Source organism: Rhineura floridana, chromosome 10 (genome assembly GCF_030035675.1).
Source record: "Rhineura floridana isolate rRhiFlo1 chromosome 10, rRhiFlo1.hap2, whole genome shotgun sequence".
NCBI classification, from domain to species: Eukaryota; Metazoa; Chordata; class Lepidosauria; order Squamata; family Rhineuridae; genus Rhineura; species Rhineura floridana.
Window position 1 is genome coordinate 73,288,753 of NC_084489.1, and position 19,937 is coordinate 73,308,689.

The 19,937-nt window shown below is 42.5% G+C and overlaps 1 protein-coding gene across 2 annotated transcripts in view; it reads left to right on the top strand.

The window, feature by feature from the left end:
• ADARB2 (adenosine deaminase RNA specific B2 (inactive)) overlaps positions 1 to 19,937 on the top strand; it is a 471,433-nt gene that overhangs the window by 332,818 nt on the left and 118,678 nt on the right. For both annotated transcript variants that reach the window (XM_061586916.1, XM_061586917.1), the window contains exon 3: positions 19,786 to 19,872. In XM_061586916.1, coding sequence (XP_061442900.1) covers positions 19,786 to 19,872 — 87 coding nt within the window. The remainder of the gene's footprint in view (positions 1 to 19,785; positions 19,873 to 19,937) is intronic.

Sequence of the window (19,937 nt, forward strand, 5' to 3'; positions counted from 1 at the left end):
ACAGTTCCCAGGATTCTTTGGGGAAAGTAATGTGCTTTAAATGTATGGTGTGTATGTAGCTGTAGTCAGTCAAGTAACAGAGCAGGCCAGAGTCACAGCACCTTGGACAGCTCTAAGTTAGCAACTTGCTAAACTGAGCTATTCTGCATTTCTCCTGCATCACACTAGGAGCAGCAGAGAGACTTCAAAGGGTAGACCTTTTAAAGGGATAGACCTGTAGGGATAAACCCTCACCCTGCCTGTTAACAGCTGCCTGTCTCCTTTGTATCATTCGCATTATACCCATTTTTACCTCGTGGTGTTCATTACAGAAGCGCAAGTCAGCTCAGAGATCCCACTTCTGCAGTCCTAAGCAGCGTCACAGACTTTGGCCATCCTGCCCCATAACAGGTGCTTTCTAACCAAGCCGTCTCTTAGCAGCCCATCCCTTGTGTCACACTTTTATCAGCAGAGCCAGCCTGCCAGATCTCATGACTGACAATGGCCTCCACTGGAAGGACAAATCTACACAAAGGGTTATAGAGATGGTATCATTCAGATTAAACTGTTGGAGGAAAGCTTGTGTCAGCAGAGTCTCCTAAAGGGTAGTTTGCAAAATGACTTTCCTTTGCACTAAAAAAACAACAACAAAAGAGGTGGTCTAGACTAATCCTTTGTGTTATAACTTTGCCCCTCTTTGGTGTAATTAATAGAGCACCTTGTTTGAATGAGCTTTTTGACAGTACCATGGAGCTAGGGATGTTTTCATTCCACTGCAAATGGAAATGCGAGCAGAAATTGTCAGTGTTTGCTATTTGTCCCATGTCTGGAATGAAAATCAACGCGGCAAATGCTATCTCTATTTGCTGTTGTTGTTGCTTTCAGTCTGCAAACAATACATAATTAATTACCTTTCCCTCCCCCCCCCAGTTGCATTGTTTTTCCTTTGCATTGAAATGAATGGAGTGGAATATTGTAATGACATCCTAACTTGTATAATTTACATAATTTTGCCACAGCGGACCGCAAAACAAGTAGTGTAGTTTTTGGCAGAAGACCAACTGCAGTGGAATGGAAACACTGCTGCATGTGTCAAATGCAGAGCAGATGAGAAAACGATACCTTTTTTCATCCCTGCATGGGGAACAACTCACTGTACAAGCTCTGCTGGAGCTACACACAAAGACTGCCTTTAAGACCCGTTCTACACATTGCATGCAATGAAGTGATAGAATGTAGAACAATACCGCTATACACTGGTGGTTGGGACTTGTGTTTTTTAATGCTCCTCAAGTAAATGGTTCCTACCAGGTAGATTAGCCCATCAGGAAGAACATGCTGAATCTTTCTCTCCAGTATGGAGGTTTACCATATTTGGGGAGTTTGTTTGTTTACTTGCTTCCATAGTAATGAGGGAAGCAACTCCCCATAAAAGGAAGGGCTTTGGGGGTAGATACTGAAAAGGGTCTTCCACAGATCACCCCAACAGGTCACAGGAGCATCTCACTGAACAAGAACTGCCGTGTTATGAGAGTTTATAGCTGCTGGTGGTGTTTTGGCACAATCATACCTTGCTGTTCCATGTCAACCCAGCTGGTCCAGGCGGAATTTATTTATTTATTTATTTATTGTCTTTATATACCACCCCATAGCCAAAGCTCTCTGGGTGGTTTACAATAACTAAAAACATTAAAAACAAACACACAAATTTAAAAACACATCTTTTAAAAACAATTTAAAACACAATTTAAAACAATAGCAATGATTAGAACAGGGAGTTCCCTTGAAGACTGTTCAGAGCTTTCAGCTGCTTCAGAATACAGCACTGAACTGTATTAACTAGAACACACTGGTCTGAAGACATTTTACCTTTTTTACAAGATCTCCTCTGTCTTCCAGTGTGTTTCTGGACATCATTCAAGGTGCTGATTTTGCCTTTTAAAGCTCCATATGGCTTGGAAACAGGGTACTTCAGGGTCTGCTTTTCCTGTATCAGGGGTAGAGAACTGGATCTGGCCAGTGGGCTGGATTCTTATCTCCCTCACCCTCCACAGGCCACGTTTGACAGGTAGATGGGGCACCTACCTTGTCAATCACTTGATCTTACAATAACGTCAAAGGACCTGTTTTTGCTGATGTGGTTTGAAGTCAAACCATGCAGGCAGAGGCACAGCTCTGTGAGTTACAAGCTTTGATGATCAGCTGATCATTGGTGCTTGCAAAGTTCCACACACAGCGTTTTAGCTTTGCATAGTGCTTTGCAGGTATCTTTACTGCCCCGCACCTGATACCATATTTGGCCATGGTTTGGCTGAAATGGCGTCGCAGGTCAAATGGGGAGGCCTGCCTTGTATGAACTTGTCCAATTTAAGATGTGCTTTGAAGGCCCTCCTCCAGGTGCTACCACACTTAGAGCTTAGGCAGAGGGCCTTTTCAGTAATGGCACCCTCTCCATTGAAGCAGATTCATGCAGTAGGAATCTTGTTCTCTGTTAGACAAGAGATGAAGACCTTTTTAATGGGTAGCCTGTGGTTCTCCTGCTTTTATTAGTTTTACTGGATTTTTTAAATTGTTCTGATGACTTTGGCTGCCCGTGCTTTGTTGATTTTGATTGTTTAATAGGATAACTTTTATTACAAGCCTGTTTGGATATTCTTGTAATAGGAAAGAGGCATACAAATATTTTAAATGAATAAAAATAATCCAGCAGTACATTACCTGCACTCTCTGTGTGTGCATGTGCGTGCGTGCGTGTGTGTGTGTGTGTGAGTGTGTGTGTGAGAGAGAGAGCACAGGTAGTTTCCTGGGTTTGGCTAGAGTGCCTGCTTTTCTTTCATTTTGGCAGAAGACAAGCTTCTTGGCATTAATGCAGTCTCTCGCTTTTGCCACGTATAAGAATCTCACATATTTTAATCAATGTACTTGGAAGCTTAGCCATGCCTTAGTGAATAGGATCACTAACTGTATAATTACAATAATGATCAGTAGTTTAAGTGGATTAGCACCAGCCTGTTATTGGTAGTGGCATGGAAGACTGAAAACATCATTTGGAAGCAGTTGTGGTGTTGATTGTGCCAGAGGGATCTTTTTGCCTTGTGCCTCTTGGCAAAAAGATGGGGAAGTGAAGTGCACGTTTCAGGACCCTTAAAGATAAAGAAGTAGATCAAACGGACAAAACAATAGCTTCATTACTTCTTTTTGCATTTCCAGAAGCTCATGGATAAGTAATGCATTTGCACTGTTGTTGATGTTATTGTTAATTACCACTGTTACTACTATAAGATTGAGTAAATACTCTGGTCATTTATATGCCTGGCAGTATTTTGTGGACTATAATTGTGAATGTTTATGTGTGGAGCAAAGCAAATATGCCACTGAGTGTTGGACAGAACAAAATGTGATCCTTCTAAATGCATGCATTCCTCTGTCCTGATCCTGCTTTGCAGGTAACAGTAATGGTATAACAGAGAGGAAATGTGGGAGAGCAGAGCTCCAGCACTCTTTTTGGAGCAGGAGATGTATCATCTACTTTATTGCCATGGTAGCTGATGGACCCTCCTTGCTTGGGCAAATGACTGAGGTGGTAAGGAGGCTTTCATGTTTCCAATAGTTTGTGACAGATTAGCCTAGAGCAGCGTTTCCCAACTAGTGGGCCACCAGATGTTGTTGGACCACAATTCCCATCTTTCCTGACCATTGGCAATGCTGGCTGAGGCTGATGGGAGTTGTGGTCCAACAACATCGGGTGGCCCACTAGTTGGGAAAGGCTGGCCTAGAGGGAATCAGAAAATGAGGAAAATAAACAAGCACAGACTAGCTACTTTTTCTTTTCTTCAGTGGGGTTACTACTTCATGCTACACTTTAAATGACAAGACGTATCTGCAAGATGGTTTTCTTTTTTAATATTTTTATTTAATTAATGAAATAAGATATGACAGAATACAAAAAAGAAAAATCCAGTTAATGTATTTTCTATATACATGGACAATAATTAACAAATTACAAAACAAATATTCATAAATTAATGAAAACTAAAGCTTGCATTTCATCTGGATGAAAATCTTTTGTGAAAGTTCAGTGTGTTTTACAAATTGCACTTATTTCACAAACCTCTATTATACGACTGTTGGCTGTTCCTAATAAAATGAATGTTATGCTATGTACTGTTTTTTGAGGGAGTGTGTGTGCATGTGCTTGTGTGATAAATGGATCAACACAGATTCCTGAATTTTTGGACTTTCCATGGGAGTGTATTCCTGGAGGTCATCACGATGGGCTCCTGCACTTCAAATACACCATTACATCAGAGGTGACAACTAAACCAGGATCTAGGCAGTGGACTAGATGTTCAGCTCCCCAATTCCCTGCAGGCGATTTTGACAGGCGGGTGACCACAGACCGAACTGCGCCCACAAAGGAAGGTCCTTTGCATCACTAGCTTCAGTTCAACTTTTGCTTACAGCAAGTCCCAGCCAGCTTCCTGTAAGTGCTGATTAGCTCTTCAGTGCTTAGAGAAAGCTGGCTGGGATTGGCTGTGTCATGTAGTTCCCAATAGGAAACTCCATAGCACAGCCAATCCCAGTGGGTTTCCTGCAAGCACAGATCAGTTGTAGTGAGTAGCAGAGAACTGCAGACTGAGCAAGTATGAGCAGGCAGATGGGCACAGGAAGCCAAACAAGGCTAACGTAATAAAGAGGAGAGCAGCAGAATATGGCTATAGAATAGGTAGAAAATGACCCTAGGTGGGAGAGAGTGAACATAGTGTGGGTATCCAAGAGTTGCCACACCTTCCAAAATGATTTCCTTGTAACTGATGAAGGTACAGGGACCATCTCTGGGGCTGACCCTGACAATTCAGGTGTGGTATCTTGAGTACCATACCTTGTAATTACAACAATGAGGTCTTCAGCTAAACTGTGTGATGGAGCACTTGAAGAAACTGTGTTTGATTGATTCTCCACTCACAAAGGGCTGGTTCCTGATTGTGTACATCCCCTGTAAGAAAGAAAATAGGCCACTCAGTCAGAAGATCTCTTCTAGCCAGCTGCCGTTGCAGGCATCCTCCAAGGGGAGACAAGCAAAATTCAAAAGACAATACAAAGTAAGTGCTGTTTTCCTGCTAAGCTAATCAGTACTGTCTGAGGACGAAGGGATGTGCGCCAGCTGAAAATCAATGCCCTAAATCAACTTGGCGCATGCCTGAGCACCACCAAAGTGTTAGCTGCTAACAAGGGAATAAAGGAAATGGTTATTGGATACTTAGGAGTCTTTTGTAAGTGCATGTGTAAAATAACATATTTAATTTAATGCAAAGTTATAAAGCTAATTGGGCTTTATGGGCATTTCAGCAGGGAAGCCAAGAGCAAGTCATCTCCTCCCTCCCCTCAAACAACTGGGTTGTAGATCATCCTTATCAAACACTTGTCTGTAATATACAAGCACAACTTTTCAGTGGCTTATCCTTCTGTTATGGATGCTTTGAAGGATGTGAGTTCCTCACCTCTGCAGCCTGTGGACACGTGCAAATCCTCTCTCCCAGATTTCCTTTTCCTCTCAGGCTCCTCGCTCTAGCCTGGTCTCCTTCTCCTCGTTCCTTTCAGTCTGTCCTCTAAAGTTGCCTCTAGGAATATCAGAGAATTCCAACAAAAGCAGAAATGGGAGCAGAAGTTGCCAGTGTTTGCTCATGCATCCAGTGTCCGAAACGGAAATCAGCCTAGCAAATACAATCAGTATTCACCGTTGTTGTTGCTTTCAGTCTGCAAATTATACATAATTGATTACTTTTTTGCCATTTGCACTGCATTTCCTTTGCACTGAAATGAATGGGGTGGAATAATGTAATGACAATGGAACTTACATACATAATTTACATAATTAATTAAATAAGTAATCTTGTAATTTTGCCACATCAGACAGTGAGACAAATAACAGTTTTTGGCAGAAGACAAGCTGCAGCAGAAGGGAAACGGTGCTGCAAGCAATGAATACAGGGCAGAATGGCAAACAATGGCTTCTTACATCCCTAGCTGCAACCTTCATTCCTTAAGCCCCTTTTCTTTGCTGCAATCCCTGGTACTTTTTCAGCCTCCTGCTGTCCTAGACCCTTTTTCTTCTGTTGCCTCTATTTCCGTAGGCCTTTCTGCCTGCTCTGCCACTCATAGGATCTGAGCAGTTCAATAGGGGCAGGGCTCTTTCTCATAATACTAGACGTCAGGGTCATCCAATGATGTCAACTGGCAGGAGATTCAAGATGGGCAAAAGGAAGCATTTCTTCATACAGTGCATAATTAATATTTGGAATTTTCAAGCACAAGATGTGGTGATGGTCACTGCCTTAAATTGCTTTAAAGAAGGATTAGACTCCGAGTGCTTCTGGATGGGGGCTTAATATTACAAATTCGCCCTCTAAATATAATCAACAGGTCATTGGCAACAGTTAAAACTTGTCAGATTTAATGTGGAAATCATAAATCCAGATTAAATTCATAGAATCATAGAACAGTAGAGTTGGAAGGGGCCTATAAAGCCATTTAACCCAATCCCCTGCTCAGTGCAGGAATCCAACTTAAAGCATCCCCAACAGGTGGCCAATTGGGGGTTTTGGGGGTACGGGCTGGCATTTTGATGTCAATGATATGGAGAACAACTTCCATGCATGCAGAACACTGATTCCCCAATAAACACCTGTCTGGAAGCCCCCAAACTCATAGAAGAAAAGTTTACAGTTCTTACACATGGAGTTGTATCCTACTCATACGCAGAGCTTGGAAAAGTTACTTTTTTAAACTACAACTCCCATCAGCCCCAGCCAGCATGGCCACTAGATTGGGCTGATGGGAGTTGTAGTTCAAAAAAGTAACTTTTCCAAGCTCTGACTCATAGTAATCTCCATTAGTCATGTCCATTAATTTCAATGTGTCTACTCTGAGCATGACTAACATTGGATACAACCCATAATGGCTATATGCCATTTCAGAGCCAGTATGCTTTTGAGTACCAGTTGTTGGGAACAACAGCAGGAGAGAGCTATTGCCTTTAAGACCTGCTGATGGGATCCCCATGGGCATCTGGTTGGCCACTGGGAAAAGCAAGATGCTGGATTAGGTAGACCTTTGTTCTGGTCCAGCAGGGCTCTTCTTGGACTCTCATCCATGGACAGCAGGAACCATGGCAAAGCTGATTTGTCCTTTTCTGCAGATCATCTCTTTAATCTTTGTACCACAGAGATTCCAGTGGCACCGAGATTCAGCAACAGGATATTTCTTTTACAGAGCAATGTAATTTCTCCTTTTGCATTCCTGACTTTTGCATCTTTTTATGTGAGTTTGTGCCCTTTCCAGTCCAGGAAATAATAAAAAAATAAAATTCCAAGGTCTCTCCGGTTGTAATAAGATTACTTCAGTCTATTACCAGAGGCTGCCTCCTCTGCTTGCAGCATCAGATTAGCCCAATTTCCCCATTTTTCAAAATGAGGAATTTATTGCTGTGTGTGGTGTAAGGATTCTTTATAAAAGCAAGCCGTACAATTCTCGTTCTTTATTTGCACCCATCCCAAATCTCCCAGAAAGCATTGCCAACCTTGCAAGTGCTCACTCTTTCAGACCGTGTTTCAGGGAACAGCTGTAAGAAGGGGGGTAGTTAAAAAGCAGTGTAAACAACAGCACCAGTAGCTGAGAAAACAAGCTAACTCATCTTCAGGAAATGATTGGGCTCCGTTAACATGCATGGGGGATGTTGACAGCGCAGTGGAGATGGACTAAGATGCACAACCCCCATTATTATCACTGATGGGAGTTGCCTGTCATGTGCTGCCATTGTTCCTCTCTTGAGTGCTAACCCTCTTCTCAATGTGGTAAGTGCCACAAATCTTCAGCCATCTGAGAAAAAAATGAGAGAGAAAAAATTCGTCTGCAAGGGAACTTGGCTAAGGCTTCCTCAGCGTGCATGACTGTTTGGAAGTTCAGTGCATCCCCCTCTTCCCCAGATTGTTCGGTGTTGCCCTAAAATGATGTTGGGCACAGTGGTCTTGAGTCATGCACTGTAGCAACTAAACCCAAGCACCTTAAAGTTCTGCTCTACCTTTTGGGCAGCTTGGTTCTGCAGCACTCTCCTCACTCTGCGCGCGCCCTAAATCTGTTCTAGGGGTTCCTCCAACCCTCTACAGCAGACTGAGGGAGGGCTCAGGGCACGTAGAGAGGGCAAAAATCCCAATGTGCAAGTGGAGATCCTTACACTGGCAGGATGAGTTTGTCGAATGCCTCACAACATCTCCTAGTTTCTCAGGTCCACAGCCAGCCCAAGACATGTTGCCAAATGAAGACTGCCAAATGCTGCCTTGCTGCTGCTCCCTCCCTTGCCACATCCCCCTCCTAACCTCCCCCAGTGGTGCAGTAGTAGTGACTACCACTCACTGTATCTCCTCTCCCCCCACCCCAGGCGGCCTCCATGGTTCTGCCATCTCAGCCCTCCAGACCTTGCTGTGGGAAAAGACACTAGCCACATCAAAGCAGTGTTGCCAGAGCACTCTCCAGGGCCATCTCCCCCTCTCCCACAAGGTCTCACTTTGGAGAGGGATACTACATCATGACTTAGGGTCCTTCCTCAGAGTGAGGCATTGGGGGAACAGATGACCTTGGAGAGTCCCAGATGAAGGAGAGCTGTGGATGTTTTGCTGCAGCAAACTGTTAAAATGGTTTTTGCTGCTCCATGGCCTCAGCTTTGACAGAGATGGGATGGGATGGCTGGCAACAATAGGCAAGCTGATGGGACAGGGGTCTGTGGTGGCCAGTAGCAGTAATGGGTGGGCAAGTGTCTGTGATCTCCTGAGCCACAAGAGTCACAAGGCTCACCAAGGCTCAGTCCTGCATTCAGATCAGCAAGCAAAACAGTTATGGATGTCAGGGTGTTACATTTGACCTGCTCTGGTCTATTGGCACAAGGCTTGGTCCTCGATTGGTGTAGCCAGTTCTGCATGAGCTGAATCCCCACCTGACATCCCTCAAACCCCATTGTGGGCATGAGTCATACAATCTGGCCCTTAGTATGTCAGTTGCTTCCTTGGTGAACTGATGGGTACAGTCTGCGCAGAGGCAAGAAGGAGATCAGTACAAGGTCCTCCCCTATCACTCCTGCTCCCAGAGGGCCAATTTTCCCACGCACCTTCTAGTATGAAAAGCTGAGCCATTGTTAGCATGCCCTCACCCCCCTTAAACAGATTAGCACATAGCCACCATCACCACCTTTTTAAAAATGCACTAGAAAAGCCATTTAACATTTTACCCTTTTAAGAGAATCCAGAATCAAAATGAGCAGCAAAAGATCAACTCATGGCATAAAGCAGAGGCCAGGAGAGGATTAGGGTTAAATATGCATTATTGCAAAAGTACAAGAGAAGAAGGTTATACCTACCTCCCCCCCCTCCAGTCTGTAGCAGATACAGGATTAAACAATGAGCCTTTAATCATTAATCACTTACTGTACCTTTTACAAGCAGTACATAAAAGACAAACAACCACGAGTCAGCTCTTGCTACAGCCTACAGATCTGTGGGAAGCTCAACAACCACCACAAGAGACATCACTTTCTATGAGCCAAGGCAACCCAAGCCTACCATGTCACTCAGAAAGTGCCCCTGGATTTTTAGAGCAGAGGCGGGCAAGGGAATGGTGTGAAAGTCCAAAATGTTTTAGCAGAAGCAGTAGTGGCTAGGTCTAAACCACAGTTTCCTCCCCATGCATACAAGAACGTTATTGTATATCACAGAGGATTTGACTGCCCATTAACTAGGGGTGGCTAACCCAATGACCTGCAGGCCATATCTGGCATAAACCAATGGACTGGATGCCTGCCTATTCAGTCTGATTCACCTGAGGTTCATCCTGGCTTTAAGAAGTCAGCTCTATTGTTCATATCATCTTAGGCTTGAGGTATAGGGAACCTGTGGCCCTCCAGATGTTGGTTCTATTGGCTGGGGATAGGACTTGGAGATCAACATCCCAATTCCTGACTTAGGCTCAGACTTCTTGTTATGTCTGGCATGGGATCAGCACTGCTATGGACAGGTTACAGCCATTTCCCCCCTCTCTCACACACACACATACACAAGTAGCCATAGCACCATTGCTGTGTGATTTGGAGCCATCTTCCATGAGTTTCCCCAAGTCATACCAATGATTTGGAGTGAGAGTGCTGAAACTCACCATGTGATGACCGTGAGAACGATGCTTGATGTTACAGGCTCTCTCTCTCTCTCTCTCTCTCTGTGTGTGTGTGTGTGTGTGTAGATAGCTAACTGTGGTGATATTAATTCAGTTGTATGACAGCTGCCACTTTTCATTTTGATCTGCTGAAAGGTGTTCCCAATTAATCAATCAGCAGAATTATATTTTAATACAAGTAGTCACCCTCTACTTATGTGCACTCTATACTGGCTTCCTGTCTGCTTCTGGAGTCAGTGCAAGCTCCTTGTCCTCCTGACTTTCAGAGCCCTCCATAGCCTTGTCCCCCTTATGTCTACTGTCCCAATACATGCCTATCCATGACTGTCACTCCTCCTGCTCTGTTACTCTCAGCCATCTAAAGGTCTCCTGCTCCCTCAAAAGACTCACTCCTTTTTCTCTTGCTGTCCTGCATACTTGAACCTGCCTCTCGGGACTCCTACAGATGCAACTTCTTTCGGGTGAGAGAGATATACAGGTATAAAGCTTCACAAGTGAGAGGCTGAAAACTCAACAGTAGGGATGCCACTTCCTGCCTATCCCCCATGGCAAATAATATGCTTCTAAGCATGACTGCATGAAAATTGCACCAAAATGTTGCAGACCCATTTGCAGGCCATGAAAATCTGTTTATGTGTCTGTGTGTGTGTGTGGGGGGGTAATTTTACCTTTTTTCAGAGAGGGTGAATTTCAGGGAAAGAGTAAAACTTAACCTGCACACCTGTGGGGCTCCTGCTGCTGTCAATCACCATTTTTATTTTCCAAAAATGCCCCAGATTAGTGCTCCATCATGATAATCAAAGTGACTTTCTGGAGTGGGGGAGTGATGGCAAGCCCTTCTGGTGACCTCTCCATTCCAGGGCATTTGAGAAGGGACAGCATCCGACAGAAACAAGGAGGTCACAGGAGCACCACTGAGTGATGCTTCCCATGCACTGAAACCCATCTCCACCCTCAAAGCATTGGTTTCTCAATCTCTCAAAACAATCAGTCCTAATTTTTGGCATTTTGAAAGGTCAGGTATACTTCCAAGTAAATGTGTTTAGGATCAGTATGTGTGTTAATTATTTTACATGCGCCACTGTTGAAACTGTAATGGAAATCAGCTTTTCATTGAGACCAAAAATCAATATTACATTGTTAATCTGGTGTTTCGCTAGCCGTGTATGTCACTTTTAGGACAAGGAAGGAACAAGCCAGTTTAATGTAGATTCTATTAATTAGAGCACAAGCAGGCTTCTCTAGTAAGGTTCAAGTTACAATAAAGTCCCTCTAATGGACAAAACAGTAAATAAAAATGTATATTAACTCTTCAGAAATAAAAGCAACTTGGCAGTGAGATCATACAGCTTTTCGTTCACCCAAAATGCTTCAACCTCAGGCTGAATCTTCCTAAAAAGAGGTTTTTTTAAATGCCCCAATGCCAGAAAAAAATGATTACTCTGCTATTCCAGTTTGATCCATTTTAGTCCCAAAATTGAGGGACAGTGTTGCAATAGATCAGGTGTGGGGAACCTTTGGCCTTCCAGATGTTGCTGGACTATAACTGCCATCATGCCTAGCCATAGGCCATACTTACTGGGGCTGATGAGAGTTGTAGTTTAGCAACATCTTGAGGGCCAACAGTTACCCTTCAAGTTAAGAGTATTTTGACAGAGGTGGGAATTTCATTTAAAAAGAGGGGAAACTTCTCTAGTGCCAAGACAGTAGCACCCTAATACTGCCCATTCAAGAAGGCTGTACTTACCTCACTACAGAGGTTAGAGCGGTTAATAATTGGGACAGAAAAAATCATTGGTTTATAGCAGAGTAGGGGAACTGCGGATTTAACTAGAAGAAAGTCCAAAATGGCAGGGAATGTCATATGGATACTGGTGAATTAATGGACACAAAAGGGGTTAGATTACAAATTAAAAGGAGGTACAGATGGACCCTTATTTAATGAGGGCTCAAAGGCCTCGGCTCTGCCTTGCCTGTCTCTGGAATCTGATGCTCACAGGTAAACTGCCTCTGAATAGGGGAATGGGGAAACCATTTATATCAGGAGTGAGAATCTGTTGTTCTCCAGATTTTGCTGGACTGCAGCTCCCATCATCCCTGACCATTGGCCATGCTGACTGGGATTGATGGGAGCTGAAGTCCAGCAACATCTGGGGATTCATAGGTTTCCCATGCCTGATTTAAACATCGCACATTGGGTATTATATTGCTTTACGCCATGTACAGTTCTGAGTCCTCAGTGGCCCACTGATAGAGAGAGAAAGAGAGAGAGTCTATTTTAGCAGCAGTTTCCACAAATGAATGTAATGGGTGTTTGAATAGACATCTCTCGCTAGCAATCCTTCAGCGCTTCATAACAACCCACTCTAAGCCAGCTTAAAAATGTACAACCATTTTACAGCATGAGGCATGTTGCACTGTGAAATATTCAATTTTTATTATTACTTCTGGTAAACAGCAAAATAAGTTTTTAAAAATATATATATATATATATATATATACATATAATAAAAGAACCCAGCATGTAAGATGGATTTTCAACAAGTGAGGCTGTGTATGAGAGAGAGAGAGAGAGAGAGAGAGAGAGAGAGTTGCTCTCTATTAGATTCCACAGAAATCAATCTGAAATCTGGTTTGGGCAACTAAAATTAGATCTAAAACTATTTAATTTGGTTTCAAGAGTGTTTACTCCCTTCTGTCGCCTAGCCTGAGGACACAAAGAGATAAAATACCCTGAGTTATTATCATTTTATGGACACCTTCATCTCTGAGCAAGGATTTCACATTACTATGTATTTCTTATTGGTTTGGTTCTGGCTATATTAGCAGTCAACAAACAGCATGTTTTCTCCTTTTAAGGTATTGACCCTTGTTTTACTTTTGTTTTTTTCAAAAATGCATATTTTGGGGAATGAACCATGACTTGCAAACTTGCATGTATGATGGAACTGGTTAGTGTAAACTGGAAAAAAGGTCACACCAGCAAAAAGCCTTTCTGAGTTAAGGGTTGTCTTCTTCCACAAGAATCTTCTCAAGCCTTGAGATTGCAGACCCCTTGCGCTATGTCCCATCATGGTTAGAGGTATTGCAGGTGGGCTTAAGAGACAAAGCCAGGAGCAACTGATGGAGTGACAGCGTGGAACCAGCCTCCTGACAGCAGCATCGCTGCTGCTTACTGGATGATGCAGGGGCAGGGCTGTATGCACATACTGATGGAAATGCTAGATTGGTTTCACCAGTGCATCTGTGCCATCTGACTTTGCTGTCACCCTGCCTCACCCTGGTGAACAGCAGTGATGCTGCTGTTGGGAGGCCAGCACCACAGCACCATACCATCCCACTGGCCACTTCTGGCAATGCCTTTGCTGTTGTATCAAAACTGTGCAACACCTTCCCTGAGAGTCCAATAGGAGCCTCCTCATCCTGCATGTAGATGGGTGTTTAACAGCCATCTGCTGCAGCAGGCTTGTTGGGTCTGAGCCTTTAACTGATCCTTCAGTGCCATTTATGAGTTTGTTGTTATGTAAGTCTACATGGCAGATTTTTAATCAGGTTGTTAGCCACTTTGAACATATAGAAAAGCAGGATGGCTTAGAGATAGGCTCCTCATTCAGTAATCTGGAATTCTGCAAGATTTGCAAATTGGGAGGGTGCCCCCTCCAATTTCCGCTTTCAAAACAATCTCACTTTAAAAAATCTCCAATGTGCAAAGTAGCTTAAAGGAATCAATTAGAATAGGATGATAATGGAAGTAATTCAGTAAAAGCATCATTAATGCTGATGTGGCAAGCTACGGGTGGCCATCTGTCTAATCCTTAGTCAGAGAACGTTTTAAAACACAATTATTAATAGTCCTCATTAACATCTATGCAGAAAGAGCATGCCACAAGTTTTCAAATACTGATGAGGGTTTGGCCAAGAAAAAGACGCAATTTCCGTTCTTTCTCGATTTCCTCAAATCTGGGGCCATTTAATTATATTGTGTATACCATCCTCCTTTAACCTGGTGCCCTCCAGATGTTTTAGACTATAACTCCCATCAACTCTAGGATCTCCCTGTTCCCTGGAGGAGCTCTATTTGTTGTTATGTGCCTTCAAGTCAATTTCGACTTATGGCAACCCTATGAATCAGCGACCTCCAAGAGCATCTGTTATGAACCACCCTGTTCAGATCTTGTAAGTTCAGGTCTGTGGCTTCCTTTATGGAATCAATGCATCTCTTGTTTGGCCTTCCTCTTTTTCTACTCCCTTCTGTTTTTCCCAGCATTATTGTCTTTTCTAGTGAATCATGTCTTCTCATGATGTGTCCAAAGCCTTTGAATGTGTAGATTATGAAAAACCTTGGAATGCTTTAAAAGAAATGGGGGTGCCACAGCATCTGATTGTCCTGATGCGCAACCTATACTGTGGACAAGAGGCTACTGTAAGGACAGAATATGGAGAAACCGATTGGTTCCCAATAGGAAAGGGTGTGAGGCAGGTGTATTTTATCACCCTATTTGTTTCATCTGTATGCAGAACATATCATATGGAAAGCTGGATTGGACCAAAATGGAGGAGGTGTGAAAACTGGAGGGAGAAATATCAATAATTTAAGATATGCAGATGATATCATACTACTAGCAGAAACCAGTAATGGTTTGAAACAAATGCTGATGAAAGTTAAAGAGGAAAGCACAAAAGCAGGACTACAGCTGAACTTCAAGCATAGTTTCTGGGGGGGCATCAGGCATACTGAAAGCAGGAGCAGGGCTAGCTTGTGTGGCCCCACAACCAAGCACATATGTTCTTTCAACATGTGGGGACATCATCTGAACCCCCCATAGGAAAATCAAACTAGGTACATGAAAATGTGTACAACAGAGAAGAAAGCATAGGGAGCAATAATATAGTAAAGCAGATGGAAGCGCTGTTCAAATGCAGAAGCTTGGGTTGAACAGAGGAATTGGAGTTTAAACCAAGGAAATTATCCAGCAGGCAAGAGGAGTGTCACCACCAGTCACAGAAAGGTCAAGAGCCTGGCTTTCTGAGCATAGGGTGCTGTTTTGCCAGAGTGTCAAAGCATAAAAAGGAGCACAAATATTGCAGATAGGTCTGCTGAAGCTTCATTGTGACTTACTTAAAGACGGTATTGCTTGATTTTATTTTAAGCAAGAGTGTGTGAAAATGATTGTCATCAAGGTTAACTGTATTGTGTGTGAATGAAAATGAATGCTGCTGCTTCCTTATGGCTCATGAGTTATTGTATGAAACAGATTAATGGGCTTGCATTTTGTTAAACACACACAATGAATACAGAGAGAGAGAGGGAACCAAGATTTATTTTGGTGCTGGTCCTAGGGATGGACAAATCTGTCAATTTTTGTTCACTCCATTTCTCCAATCTGAAATTCAGTTCTCCACAATTCTACTACAATGTGTGATTTTTTAAACAAACATTAAATTCAAGCATTTTAGTGCAAATTTCTCCTAATAATCATTTTATGTAGTTTTGACAAATATACACATTTTTGCAAGCAATATTCCATAATACAATTCATATCTATATGCTATTTTCATTAATATATGCATTTATATGCACACCTTCCCCTCATATATGCATTTTGGTACACATTACTTGGTTGGAGAATTGCATTGCAAAATTCAGAGAAATGTGAATTTTGAAGGAAGGGTGCGTTTCAGTCTGTGCATTGTTTCAGAAAGTGCAGTTTAGGTAGGTTTGCCTTTAAATGCCAACTGAAAAAAACTTCTATCCCATTCCTAGTCCTTATGTAGACCGATATTACCATTTTGCAATTATATGATTGATACCTACTTTGTTTCTCTGGATAGCTGGACTTTTTGAATTTTTACCCTCCGTGTCTATGTGTATTGTTAGACCTTCTTACATTAGTTTATTCTATTATTGTAGATCAGTTATGGTTATGGGTACTCCTTTTTGCAATACTGACACTTTTTGTTATTTTATACCTTTCCTTTCGAGGGCACCTGTACTTTAACTGCAGTAGTACAAAGCAGGATTGAACAGCTTTTTGCATTTCAATTCTATGCATATGTATTAAGAACTAGGCTCCTTTGAGTTCAATGAAAGTTAGCCCCCTGTTATATGCAGATCTTGGAAAAGTTACTTTTTTTGAACTACAACTCCCATCAGCCCAATCCAGTGGCCATGCTGGCTGGGGCTGATGGGAGTTGTAGTTTAAAAAAGTAACTTTTCCAAGCTCTGGTTATATGGTGCTTAGGGTTGCAGTCTTAGTTTTCTATAGCCTCTGCATCAGCCTTCCCCAACCTGGTGCTCTGCATCTTGGTGGGAGTTGTAGTCCAAAATATCTGGAGGCCACCTGGAGATTGGCGGGTCTACATCTTTAAGGCACAATATTTAAAGAGAGGCCGAAGTAGATTCTATCTCCTGGCTTCACATTTTGCATGACAGAGAGAGTTCACTCAAACCCACCGCATATTGAAGGAATGTGTGAGGGAATTGTGGGCTCAGAGTACATAGCCCAACCCCCAGCCTGGTCAGCAGCTATGGATCAGAGCTCTGCAGTGCAACGCCCTCACATAGTCCTTCAATGCATGAGGAAATTCAAGCAAAATGCGCACATATCCCACGTTAGTATCCTATGAGAGCAAGCTGGGGGGCCATCTGCCCTGTACATTTAAAGCAGTATTGTACCACTTAAAAAAAACTGCAGTACCCATGATTCTTGAGGGGGAGCCATGACTGTTTAATGTGGTATGATACTGCTTTAAATATATGTACATGGGGCCTGGGTCAGCCATCATTCTCGCCCCTCCCTGTGTGCATGTGGGCTGGGAAACTGCTCCAGGTTTGGGGAAAGGAGTTGTTCTCGTGACATCACAGGCAGTAGTGAATCAGGGCTGCCTAGAGCTGGCTTTGCTGCAGACTTGCAGAGCCAGTTTTTGTTTTCAGGAGCTCAACACTACAGAGGGAAAAAAATAGTAGATAAGGCAAGGGAACTTCAGAACTGGCCCACTTTTCTACAAATGTTATATCTATATTCACCCGTCACCCTTAGAAAGAACAACTAAGCAAAGGATGGGGCTACATAATCATACTTATGTACAACTAGATAGATAGATAGATAGATAGATAGATAGATAGATAGATAGATAGATAGATAGATAGATAGATAGATAGATAGATAGATAGATAGATAGATAGATAGATAGATAGATAGATAGATAGATAGATAGATAGATAGATAGATAGATAGATAGATAGATAGATAGATAGATAGATAGATAGATAGATATTGTGACTTTTGCCGTGCAGATGCCTCCATTTAATTTTTTCTCCTGTTTCCCTTCTCTTTCCCCACAGAGCTAATAATTTGTCTGCCCTGAATACATAGTGCAGTCGCTCTTTTCTTAGATCCCTCCGTCAAAGGCAACCTTCTTTCCCCAAATCTTCCACAAAAATTTTCACTTCTTTGCTTCTACCAAATGCTGTGAATCCGCTGAGATCAAACACTGAACAATTACTTTGGTCATCTTTATTGACTGAGGCACAGCCTTGTATAAATTGGGACTATATTTGTACTTGAAACAACAGTTAATCTTCTCGTTTTTATATCATGTCTGCACCGAAAATGGTGACAGAGGCTTTGCGAGCTGCAGGCAGAGAGAATTCAAGGATGGGTGTGATGCCTAGGGATGGAAAGATCTGTCTGTCTTGGTTCTCTCAGTTTCTCATTTTTCCAGTGTTAAATTCAGTTCTCTACATTTCTACAGCAATCTGCGATTTTTTCAAACAAAATCCTCATGAAAATTCTCCACCATTTTAGTGCAAATTTCTCAAATAAGCACATTTTTATAGGCAGTTTTGCCAAACATACACATTTTTGCAAGCCATTTCTCATAATTTCATGCCTTTTTGCATGTTATTTTCACTCATATATTCATTTTTATACAAACTTTCCCCTAATATATGCATTTTTGTAAATGTTTCGTTGGCAAACTGCATTCCCAAAATTCTAATAAATGGAAATTTCAAAGGATGGCTGTGTTTCGGTTCTCATATTGTTTAGGAAATTGCAAATTTGATAAATTCTGCTTGAAATGCGAACTGAATCGAAATTCTCACCCATCCCTAGTGATGTCTCGGCATGTAATCTGATGGTAGCAAGAGGGAGAGAGTAACGTGGGTGCAACATTCTGAAATCTGGGGTGCAAAACTTTTCTCTCTTTCACTGAATGTCCAATTCCATTTGATCCAATACTGTTTAGTAGTTAGCATGCTGCCTATATTCTCTATTTTTACACTCATATTCTTTGCCACTGGGCAAGATGTTGACTGGCAGTTATGCAGTGGCATGTCCAGAGGTGCAGGGTTCCTTCATGTTAGTCACAACCACACACCCTCCGCTTTCTTGCTGTTGAGTTGAGAATGAGATCCTTGTCAATGCCTTTTCCCACAACAGACATCCCTAGGAGCCAATAAGCATGAAAGAGGAGAGTGTTAGCTACTGAGAAGAGTCTTCTCAGTGGCTGACTCGCTTCCTTTCACACTGATTGGCTCCAATCAGCAGGAAAGGTCAAGGAAGCATGTTAGATTACTCTTCTCAGTGGCTAACACATTCCCCTCTCATGCTGATTGGCTCACAGGATGCTGCTGGGACCCTGCTCCCAAAAAAGTAAAGGATCTAAGACCCCCTGAGACCTTGCATGACTACACCGCTGTTGACTGGTTGGCTGTTGGGCCTGACTGTTCTCATCAGCCTGAGGCTGTTTCCAGCTTGTTCTTGTAGTGCCAAGCATGGTTCGGTATTACAACAGAGCCACTCACTGACTTTGTAAGGTACATGGGCAAAAAGACTTGCTCCATGTGATAGAGACTTCTCTCAAGCTTTGTTCTCTCCATGTAAAAGGATTGTTGCATTGCTGGAAGGTATGAATGACGACTCCTACAGTCTTAAGCAAGTGCTTTCTGTTGAGGTACAAATACGAGTAATTCTTAACATGCAGAGTATGCTGCGTGAGGGCCTTGAGTTAAAGGGATTATTAGCATCCACCCAGCGAAAGGAAGGGATTGGATGTAAGGTGATCGAAGCAATCCACAAAGGGACACACAAGAGAGCTGACTGATCCAAAAGCAAATCCCAACACGTTTCTTCAGGGAAGTTTTATACATATAACGGTCCTGTCCAGAGTAGATAAAACATCGAAAGAGATGTTTACATTTGGAGAAATGTGGAAGTCCTATGATGACTAGCCATGAGAAGTTATTTTTACAGTCCCATAAACATAGGGACACTTCATAGAAAAGAAAAGAAAGGGCCTTTGGCCTGAAAACTTGCAATCTAAATATTGCAAGTGGTGACGACAACAGGGCAAGTGAAGTGGGGTGAAGGAACAAAAGGAAAGAGGGGGGAGAGAAGAGTAGCAAGGGAATGATCAGATCAGTTACTGTCACTTGGCTGCAGTTGGGGCTTACAAAATTAACACCATAGAAATATCCTAACTGCCTTAGCCAAGAAAAGCAATCTCGAGAAAATTGCACCATGTTGGGACTAAGGTGATACACATTTCTCAAGTATGTACTCTTCCTCTTCTCTCTCGTTACAGAAAAAGTAAGCATTCTGTCAACTTTCATCACGCCCTTCAAGTACTTAAGTCCTGGTACAGCAAATATGGAAGATGAAGACAATTTAAGTAAGCAGTTTCTCTTCTTCATATGGAGGTGAATAGTAGAGCCAAAAGGAAGTACTGTATAATAC